The sequence below is a fragment of the Saccostrea cucullata genome, unplaced genomic scaffold (genome assembly GCF_032062105.1).
Source record: "Saccostrea cucullata isolate Sc308-1 unplaced genomic scaffold, CSIRO_AGI_Scuc_v1 ctg1656, whole genome shotgun sequence".
Taxonomy (NCBI): domain Eukaryota; kingdom Metazoa; phylum Mollusca; class Bivalvia; order Ostreida; family Ostreidae; genus Saccostrea; species Saccostrea cuccullata.
The window spans coordinates 23,700-35,077 of record NW_026941322.1 but is presented as its reverse complement, the minus strand read 5'-3'; the positions used below and the strand labels follow the sequence as shown (position 1 = coordinate 35,077).

Below are 11,378 nucleotides of genomic sequence, written 5' to 3'. Positions count from 1 at the left end.
AATGCGGATAACAAAGACCAAACAAAGTTAATGTTCATATTTATCGATATAAAACACCTCTCGATGATTCCTACTATCTATAAAGACAGAAGAAAAACCAAAAACTTGTTTTCTTTGGCCTTACTTGATGAACAGTGCCAGGAAGTCAACCAAGCAGAGCAAGACCTTACCTGTGGGTGTACAATAAGTAAACAATGGAAGTGTTCGACAGTGGTGAAATGTTTTAAATAAGTTATATATATCGAACTGATCATAATGTCAGATATTAGACTCTCCTGGGCGCTAACGCGCCTCGGTTCGTCTAATATCTGACACAATGGACAGTTTTCGGCTTATAACCATTACTGATAGACGGAGTTCAAATTCCCTCTTAATATAGATATGCTGCAATTTTTTTCTCTATATTGTTAGTTGAAAAATTTCAATATGAAATCTTCCAAAGAGATTCTTGGGCAATTCTGAATTAATATTTTCTTAGAAAGACTCATTTCTTTGCTAAAAAATACATAAACATAATGAAGAGAGAGAGAGAGAGAGAGAGAGAGAGAGAGAGAGAGAGAGAGAGAGAGAGAGAATTTAGATACAAAATCCTTTTCTTTTGCTTGTGAGATTCTCCACTTTTATACATTTCCGTGCTAATGAAAGAGATATATAAGCGTATATGAGTCTCACCAGAGTTTATCAATCATCATTGACCGTTGATATTAACTTCCTATTCTGTAGAAAATCCTATTCCTTCCCCCTAATAGGAAGTTTATTTCCCATATGAAGCAGAAACACGTAATAGAGTAATATATGTACAATATTCATAACTTTATTGTATGATTATCAAAATGCAAAAAAGGAATATGCCAGCAACACAAATTATATATTTGCACGAATTCTTTACCAATCAACTTTCAAAACATGTATACTATCATATTGTTTCAATCATGCCCATGATAAAAATTAACCCTTAAAAGTTCATTCTGTTGCACTTACAAGGTCAGATACATTCCAAAATCTGTTTTGTATATCCAAATTTTGAAAAATAAATTTTGATAAAATTCTGATTTCTAAACCAGTTTCAGAATTTTTAAAAAAAAAAAAATCATTTACATAAAAGTTTATTGTATTGACCAAAGGATTTGCAAATTATTGCCTTGACATGATATTGTTGACACAGCTATGTGTATTCAATTTTTTGTGAGTAAACATCTTTAAGTAGCAAAACTTCAATGACAAACTCTTAGAAAAATTTATCTATTATTAAGGAACGTCTCGTCTGTCCTTAAACGGGTGACATACTCTGGCGTTTACGGCATATGGCTTCATTTAGAAGGGAACTTTAGAAAGAAATCTTTTAATCGACATGCATATGGTAACCATAAAATATTGATTATTTGTTTAACATCATTTTCTTTCTCTTGTAAAGTATGAATCAGTTGAGCTAGACTCTGTTGTGTCTTTTATTAAGAGTTTGAAAAAAGGGAATACTAGAGAGCTATAAATTTAAACCAATTCTCAGCACTTGGGGTCAATTAGCAGTAAGGGATTTTTGCCAACATCTACTGCAACACGCGGAACCTCAACCAAAAGACTGGGCTCCACGTCCTCCAGTGGATTCGGGCCAGCGACGTAAGGATCAACTCCTTAATTACTCTGTTGCTCTAGAGCAGACGCTCTTACCATCGAATCTGAAGCAGGAAAATGTATAAAATATAAGAACGACAAATGGTAGGGGGTGGTTTAAATCGGAGGATTTTAAAATGCTTGAATCTGTAGCTCTCTAGTGTAACTAGAGTTCCGCAGCAGAATGCCTATGGTGTTAAAATACTGTACGTTGTCTGAAGTTTATTTCAGTGTTTTTTTTTCACAGAATCCTACACCTTCAATTCATTCTTGAAATGTAAAATTTGAAATAAAGAATAAGTGATTTCACGTTCTTTATTTCAAATTTTATCTCCACGATCGAATAAATTTTCCTCTGACAGCAATATTTTCGAAAATAAGTATATTTAGGTATGTTTGCCTTTCCCTGTGTGTGCTTTCTGTGCAATTCAAAATTTATGTAAAAAAAAACAACATTTTTTAGCTCTGATCGCATTTTGTCCGTTGTCTGTCGACATTGAAAACTTTTCACATTTTCATCTTCAAACAGAGAGCTAAATTTGTTTAGAGGGCTTCTGGGCCCCTAAGATTTATGAATTTACAAAATACATTATAAGATGATAATTTGAATTGAATGAATTAAACAATCTTTATATTAAATGAATATTTGGAGATAATTTCGATTTTTCGTTAAGTATAATTTTTCACGGTATTGGAAAACCATATATTTGGGCTAATGTACTATAATGACACTCATTCCTTAAGCATTTATATGTGAGCGCAAGTGAGAACAAAAACGGTTATAAATATAAATATGAAAATATAAATTCTTTAAATTATATGTAGATTTCATGCATGTTCTCAACTGTACTCATGGTCAAAGTATCTTCTGATAAAGGGAATTTCAATTTGTTCAAACGAAGAACCAAGCCTTCTTCCAAGGGGAATAAATTAATTGCGAAATTGTGAAAAATCATCACATCTTTTAAAATTCTTGTTCTTAAGAACCACTGTGCTAGAAAATCTTAAACTATTATGTAGAAGCACCATAAGTGTATATTCAAGATTGTTCAAATTATGACCCTCTGGGGCACTAGTGGGCGATCAAATTTTTTTTCATAGGAATGCATACTAAGGAAAATCTTTAAAATTCTTCTTTTCAAGAACAGTGGGCGATCAAAGTTTTACCTAGGAATACATAATTCTTCTCAAGAACAGGAAAGCCTTGATTGGTCATATACTATACAAGCATCCTCAGGTGGTGTAGATTAAAGTTTGTTCAAATCATGACCCCCATCAGAAGGGTAGGACCACATGAAAGTTCAGACTAGGAAAAAAGTAACAATTAGTCAAAAATGTATAAGAATCTCTAGCTAGTGTAGATTCAGTTTTGTTCAAAACATACCCTCTCTTCCTTTTAGGAGTAGGTCAGGACCACGTATGCATTTAAACTTTTTCAATACTAAAGTAAATTTGCTTTTTTTTCTTGCCACAGTGCTCAGGTGTGCGATGTGGCCCCCTGGTCCTCTTGTTGAAAAATAAGGAATGAATCTATTTTTTCATATTCATCATTTATGATATGACAATTAAGCTATTCATTTTTTTAAGAAGGTTAATACAATATGATAGATGTATGTGAAAGTAATTCATTTAGGTCAAGTGCTTTTCAAGAATAGTTTAATAAAGAAAATTGGTTATTTATTAACTGAGATAGAATCAGTAACGTGCATATGTACTTATAGTTTACATATCGAATGCATAAGATGATAAGGCAATTTTGATCATACAATTAGGTCATACATGTACCAGTATGCTTTATTATCTATGTCCCATTGAATCAGCAGAGGATATCATAAAATTTACTGCTATAGAAAATGGCTGAAAAGAAAAACCTTCGTCCCAAAATTGCAGTTTTTGGACTTGGGCGAATCGGAAACGTTCATCTACGACATATTGTGCAAAGTTCTGCATTTGATGTAGCATATTTAATTGATATACCATCGATGTTTGAGACAATTCGGACTATGATCGACAGATACTCTTTAAAGGAAATTAAAAACAAAAATTATTAGCAATTCCAGGTGAGTGTCATATTAAGCTGTAAATCTAAATAGTAAAATTTTGAAGGATGCAGGGAAGTGTGCATCTTTAATAGTTAAAAAGTCAACTTATTTGGATTGCTGTAATATAAAAATATTTAAAAAAAAAACCCAACTTGATTATGTCAAAAACCTTTTCAAAAAATATAAAATAAAATTGCCTTTTCTGTCATTTACAAATAATAATAAATTGCATTTTTCTCTAGTTTGTGAATTCAAAGAAATCACTAAGTCCATTAACAATCTGTACATTTTACTAGCTTGGAAAAAGCAAAAATCAGTTTATTATTGAAAAGTTTAAATATAAAGTGATAAGGGGAGAGGGTATGATTTAAACAAACTTGAAAGTTGAATCTACATTAAGGATGCTTGCATATTTCTTTGACTACATGTGGCTTTATTGTCCTTTACATTTGAGCCCGCCCTATCCCCAGGGGTCATGAATTGAACAAGCTTGAATCTACACTACCTGCGAATGCTTCTAGATGAATATGACTAAAATTATGGCTTTACCATTCTTGAAAAAGAAGATTTTTAAAGATTTTTTCTACATATTTCTATGTAAAACTTGGATTCTATGTTTTGACCCCGCCCTACCCCTAGGGGTCATGATTTGAACAAAATTGAATCTTCAATACCCAAGGATGCTTCCAATTAAATATGATCATTCATGCCTCTGCTATTCTTGAGAAGAAGAGTTTTAAAGAATTTTCCTATATATTTCATAAAACTTTGATTGATTGTACCACCAATGTTCGAACAAAATTGAATCTTCAATACCTGAGGATGCTTCCCTATAAGTTTCATCTTACCTGGCACAGTGATTCTCGAGAAGAAGATTTTTAAAGAATTTACCTATATATTTCTATGTAAAACTTTGATCGGCCATTGTGGCCCCGTCCTACCCCCGTGGGTCATGATTTTAACAAACTTGAATCTACACTACCAGAGGATGCTTTCCTATATAAGTTTCATCTTTTCTGGCACAGTGATTCTTGAGAAGAAGATTTTAAAAGAATTTTCATTACATATTTCTATGTAAAAATTTGATCGGCCATTGTGGCCCCGCCCTACCCCCATGGGTCATGATTTGTACAAATTTGAATCTACACTACCTGAGGATGCTTCCCTATAAGTTTCATCTTACCTGGCACAGTGGTTCTTGAGAAGAATATTTTTAAAGAATTTTCCTATATATTTCTATGTAAAAATTTAAATTGTCTGTGGGTCATGATTTTAACAAACTTGAATACACTACCTGAGGATGCTTCCCTTGATTTTTTCTGGCACAGTGATTCCTGGAAAAGATTTTCATAAAAATTTTTATTTTTTCTTATAAAATAAAATTGCCATTTCTGTCATTTACAAAAAAAAAGTTTGATAAAATTGCATTTTTCTTTCGAAGAATTGTGGAAAGTTTTCAGACAGAAATCACAACCAGACGGACTACAGACAAAATATATCAGAAAAGCTCACTTGAGCTTTCAGCTCAGGTGAACTAAAAACCATTCTATAGATTAAAAAAAAAAGAGTTCCCATGATTTGTGATTGAATATAATTCACAGGAAGATTCAATAAATGTTAATATCTTTAAACAATCCAGTGAGTTGTGGATGGCTATAATCCACAGGAAAAATCTGCCATTCAGCCAACTGAAAGATCTGCTATTTAAACTACTGAAAGATCTGCTATTCAGTCAACTGAGAGATCTAATACTCAGTCAACTGAAAGATTTACCATTTAGTCAACTCAAAGATCTGTCATTCAGTCAACTCAAAGATCTGACATTCAATCAATTGAAAAATCTGCCATTCAGTCAAATGAAAGATTTACCATTCAGTCAACTCAAAGATTTGTCATTCAGTCAACTGAAATATCTAACATTCAGTCAACTGAAAAACTTGACATTCAGTCTTTTTTTTTTTAATTTAGTGTTTTATTTCCCCTTTTCGAACCACTCTGTTACGATTCAGGCAAATGAATGAAAAAATGTCATCCTGAGTGATTTTTTATCACACATTTACTCCTTTATTCAGTTGATATTGCATATACGACATCGTCTCATACCCACGGTTGAACTATATCAGCTGTATTAAATAGTACACGTGTAATATTAAAGTAATTATTGAAAAATGTAGATGTTTTAGAGAGGGAAAACATAATTACAATTATCAGCATGCTTATTTTTTCAACAAAATATTTTCCACTATATATGATTTAGAAGAATAATTTTTTAAAGGAAGAAACATACAAATCTAGATGATTATTATTAATAATTGTAAATGATTATTGATAATAAAAAGGATTTTTTAAAGTCAAATGTTAAGAGGATGGGTATTGAGAAAAAGAAATTCAATTTTATCTTATTATAGGCTTGACGCAGTTTTTATATGCACTACTGTTCACGGAAGAGCTGACCTTATCATCAAATCATTAAATTCTGGTAAGTATGACAAAAAAGTTATAAAATATATTTAATCGTTTACTTCTAAAAAAAATGTACCATTATCTTTTCAGATGATAGTGAATGCACAAATGAAAGTATTGGAATATTCAAAGTAACAGAAGGAAAAAAAAACACAAAATAATAAATAAAAAAAAATAAGATTAAGCATCAAGCCAATCGATCAAAGAGAAGTTTATTTACAGGAAAGCATGTTTTTGCTGAGAAGCCGCTAGCTTTAACTGAGAAGGAAGTGTCTGAATGTTACAAAGCAGCCAGGGCAAATAACAAGACCCTGCAATGCGGATTTGATAAGTACAGTAAATCACTCTTTATTCGGGAAAATTTTTTTTTCTATAAATTACGCGAGACAGTGTGCTCGCAAAATTTTAATTCTTGCGTATAATAGTATTTCTTAAGATGATATAGAGGAATAATCACAATTCGTGAAAAGTTTGTCTTGCTTATCAGGAGTCAATGACTACAGGTATCACGCGAAAATTTAGTGATCTCATTTGAATCTTCAAAAAAATCATAATATTTGCAAATATTAAAAGAAAATACCATCATTTAGACATTCCATAATACTTTTTGTAGAAGGTTCGATGTGAGTATTCAGAAATTATACGAAAAAATTCGGAGTGATGACTTAGGTATTCTACGAACCATAAAGTTGTCGGCTAGAGAACTTCCATCCACATGTACAAAGGACTATATCTTATCCTCAGGTGGGACCTTACATTTTTAAGACTGATTCAAAAATCGCGATATATACAGTGAAACTTGTCTATTCCGGATGATGTGTAATATAAAACCTTGTCTTATACAGTGTAAAATTTAGGTCCCTTTCACTAAATCTATTGTTTGAAATATTCTCTAATCCAGAATGTTGTATAATTTTATGGAACCGGTGGGTCCGTATTAGACAGGATTTACTGTATTTAGCTGCACAAATTGTTATTTTTCCTTTTCGTATAAAACGTAATTATGAGTATCTGTTCACCTACAGGTTAATATGAGAAATTTTCTTTTTGTTTTAAGAGTATTCTAAAATAATCTTTTTATGCAAATAATGTTACGTTGTACACATGCATAATTAAATTAATTCCAACTTAAGCATGATTTAAATATTTTTATACAGGTGGGTTCCTGACTGACAGCGCCATTCATGAGTTTGATTTGTTAGTGTGGTTGGCTGGGGAGCGGCCGCAGTCAGTGTTTGCTTTTGGTCATGCGCACAATCCAATGATTAAAGAATGTGGGGATTTTGATAGTGTTAATGTGGTACTGAAGTTTCCGAGTGGATTGCTTGCATTTATTGAAAACTTCAGAGGAGTCCCGTATGGTTATGATCAGAGATATGAGGTATGAAATATGGTGAAGAAAATATATATATATAAAAAAAGAAAAAGAAAAATCATATTACTATGAACAAAGTAACATATGCACGATAGAAAAAAATCTGGTTTTTTAAAACTTTATCGACGCTTGTCTATTGAATAATTTTTAGGTTTTAGGTACAAAGGGATGTGCTATCATTGAAAATCCTAAAGAATCACATTTGTGCTTATGGGACGAGAAAGGAATGCATTCTGACCTGATGTGGCAACAGGCTCTAACACGCTTCACTGATGCCTACAGGAAAGAAATTGAACACTTTGCAGCAGTTATTAAAGGTTAAAAAAACACCCCCTTTTCCAAAGCCTAATTTTATTTGAAGAAAACTTTTAAAATTTCTTTGACGCTTTTTAGACAGCAATAACAAAAAAAAAAGATTAGATTTCAATATTAACATAATTTTGTCAATATTTCTCGAAAGATATATTTTTGTATTTTTACAAATTACTTGAATTCACACTCGGAAGGATATTTTAAATTTCAGGAGAAACTGATTGTATTGTTAAAGGGGAGGAAGTGACATATGTTAGTCGGTTATGTGCGTCTGCCACGGAGTCTTTAAAGCAAGGAAAAGTAATAAACCTTTAATAGAAGAATGTGTTGAATACGAGGTGTTGTGTTATGTGTGGACTATGTAATTCAATACATGATCTTGTTTGCATATACAGTCTATAAAAAAGCGAATGGGGATCGACTTTTTTCATAGTATTTTTAAGCTAACACTTAGGGATTTTTTTCGTTTGACCGCAGATCCTAACAAATAGCGCAAGGCGTATTTAAACAGTCCACAAGGAATACTTGCGCTTTTATGACTTCTGATCTCTTTTAATGATATTAGAGGTCCGTATTTGCTCTGCTCTTGACTGGTGTTATATATCTTCATATTTTTTGTGATATAATTTTTTTTAAAAATCATGAATTATACATCTTGTCCTTGTTGATATATACATGTATTTATAAAGAAATCACCATAAAAATATAATTTTTTCTTTTTTTATTTGAAATATATATAAAATAGAGAGATTCTAATGCAACATTTACTTTACATTAGTAAATTTTAAAAATTTATTTCAATTAAGTTTTCCTCTGTTATTTTGTCAACCAAAAGGCTGACTGTATGTGAAAAAATATTTTAGAGAAAACCATCCCATTCACACATGTAAGCATTCTTGTAGTAACACGGCCTATCGTTAAACTCGCCATCATAAAACATGTCTACACAGTTCCATTCCGGTCCCCCATCCGGGTTTCTGTCGGACCACCTTAAATCCCCCACCGGAGATTTGGAATATTCCCAGACAAAGTAACTCTCGTTCTCACTATCATTTGCTCCTGTCCATATGGTACAGTCATATCTGTCCTCACAGGCTTATATGAGAAAAATACAAATTACTGTAAAATCATATATTTTCGTGGTTCAAATTTTCGAGGTTTAAGGTTAAAAATGTTGGTTTGGGGATTTGATTTCACAATTGGAGGATATAATATGAAAATTTATATATCGTGGTGGTCATAAATTCTAGAGTATCTCCATACATTGAAAACAAGTATGTTATTATTTTACATTTCGTACCTCACACATATAGGGCTAATATCACAAATGATCACATAAAGGATCTTTGAATTTGGTAGAAGTAAGACAATTCATTAACCCTTGATAGTTCTTATAAGATCATCATATAAATTAAATTAACATATGGATATTTTTTGAAAAACTCACAAACATTCGTTAATACATTCTGCGTTATCCAGTCGTTTTCCTCTGCATCGTGAACTTCTACTAGGTAAGACTGGCAGAGCTGACACGACTTCTGAAAATCCATAATTTTTTCATCAGTTATTAAACTTAAAGTGCATGATTCCTTTGTTTTGTTAAATCAAATGAATGAAGAAGTATCGATTAGATTGCTTAAAAGACATTTGTAGGATATTATCATGAATTATGCTTATTCAAATGATGTTTTCAATAGGAAAGGATGACTAAGTTCGTTTGTTAGGAAATATAAAATTTGAATTAACAAATCACTATAGAAATAGAATAAGTATAAAACTAATTATTCATAATTCATATATCAGAGAAATGAATAACCGTATAAATAATGAACCAATTCAAATGCATTGAAATGAATATATCAAGATGGACATTTACCATTTATTTGAATCCCTCGGTCTAAAAAATATAACAAAATAATGCTAACCATTGCCGCTTCTTGGGTATGAGAGGTATTTATTAGACGGTAGCATTTTATTTCATTGCTGCATATCCATCCCGTGACACAATCTACAACAAATCAAAAATATAATAGATTCATTGGTAAAAAGCTTGAAAAACTTCCTCAATTCTAAAATGACAAATATTTAAAAACTGGCTAAATATATACAGAGAGACAATTAGCTATAATGGATATAATTCGTTTACAGATAAAATCAGTTTTGGAAACAAACTATGGCGATTATTAAAGTGTTTTCTCTAGATTGTTGGGGGTATGTGATGGCGCAAAAACATCTTCCAATGTTCGGAGGCCCATTTTTTTTGGGGGGGGGGATCTGCAGCCATATTTTGTGTATTTTTGTTTGATAAGAATGATCATAAATTTAACATAATTTTTCTATGCTTAATGTAAAGATTTAATGCAATTCAACTATACAAAATCGGTCCCATCAGAATAACATATACATGAAGCAGATATATAAAGTTGGTATCTTAAACATTCAGAAGATTACATGCAATATGATTAAAATTATGAATTTATATCTATTCATTATTTCCCAGCATTTCCCGGGAAATACTAGTAATACTAGTAAGATCCTCATTTCACTGTATTTGTCAATAGTTTGTCGTTAATAAATTTAATTAAAGAACATGTTCTAACTGCCATTTGGGCGACCATGACACGTGAGTAAAATTAAAAGATAACATGATTTTTAAAAAAATTAAATACAACTATGTGTCATCCTTTGAATTATATGGCTGAAAAGTAACACTTTCATAAAATGATCATTCGTCGATCAAGTGAATATAAATAATATCATAATTCTTACCGTGACACGTGATATTGACATCACTCCAGGTTCTGTTCAGCAGACATTCCACAAGTCCGTCCCCAGTCTGACCAAACCCATCAATGCAAGATAATTTGTGCTTGCTTCCGAAATTTAAAGTGTTTTTTGAATTGAACTTCTTCACGTTTTCTGGAAGCTGTTGAGTTGATGGATGGCATTCTTCATGAAAAATATTGTAATTGCTGCATTTATAAGACCAAATACCTGAATAAGTTATAATAAAATCAGATCGCTTGACATGAAAATTTAAATACAGTATTTCTATTCACCACATTTCAACATATTTCATCATTGAAATTATTTTAGTATCTTTGAATAAATATTATTTAAGGTACTTGAAAGTTACAGTTATTTGACAGGATTTGTATACCATGGATGTACAATGTAAGCTTTCAGCATAATCACAGAAGATGATATTTTTATAATTTTTTTCAATTAAACTATAAGAGTTTACGAAAGATAAATTTTGTGTCCCTTCAAGTTTTAAGAACTCAAGTCGCCTGAAACAGATCAGCAACGTAACGAAAGTCGATCTTTCGCATAAAAATGAAGGTCAAATACCAAAAAACAAGATACTAAGAATGTATGTATATTATTTAAAGATTACCTTGTATACTTACGTCAAAATATCTTGAATTTGTTCCAACATCCTCATACATAGAGAAGTTGAGACGTTGAAAAGAATAGATGAAGTGATATGAATTGAACTGAATAAATTGTTTAATAGGTTAATTTACTTTAGGAATATATTAACTTTCTGTGGGGGATATGTTATCATAATGTTA

The 11,378-nt window shown here is 31.4% G+C and overlaps 1 protein-coding gene across 1 annotated transcript; it reads left to right on the top strand.

The window, feature by feature from the left end:
* Positions 1–6,008: 6,008 nt before the first annotated feature.
* LOC134257623 (uncharacterized oxidoreductase YrbE-like) lies at positions 6,009–8,335 on the top strand. Its single transcript, XM_062740210.1, has 6 exons — positions 6,009–6,132; positions 6,339–6,447; positions 6,730–6,860; positions 7,274–7,497; positions 7,643–7,808; positions 8,015–8,335. Exons 1-6 carry the CDS (start codon positions 6,009–6,011, stop codon positions 8,116–8,118), a joined length of 858 nt encoding a protein of 285 aa, XP_062596194.1. The 3' UTR covers positions 8,119–8,335.
* The last annotated feature ends 3,043 nt before the right edge of the window (positions 8,336–11,378 follow it).

Bases quoted from the DNA above. Each gene is read 5' to 3' on its own strand.
- LOC134257623 (XM_062740210.1), top strand. From the start codon at position 6,009: ATGTTAAGAGGATGGGTATTGAGAAAAAGAAATTCAATTTTATCTTAT. The intron at 6,861-7,273 runs GTGGGACCTTAC...ATTTTTATACAG, and splicing joins GGACTATATCTTATCCTCAG to GTGGGTTCCTGACTGACAGC. The intron at 7,498-7,642 runs GTATGAAATATG...AATAATTTTTAG, and splicing joins GTTATGATCAGAGATATGAG to GTTTTAGGTACAAAGGGATG.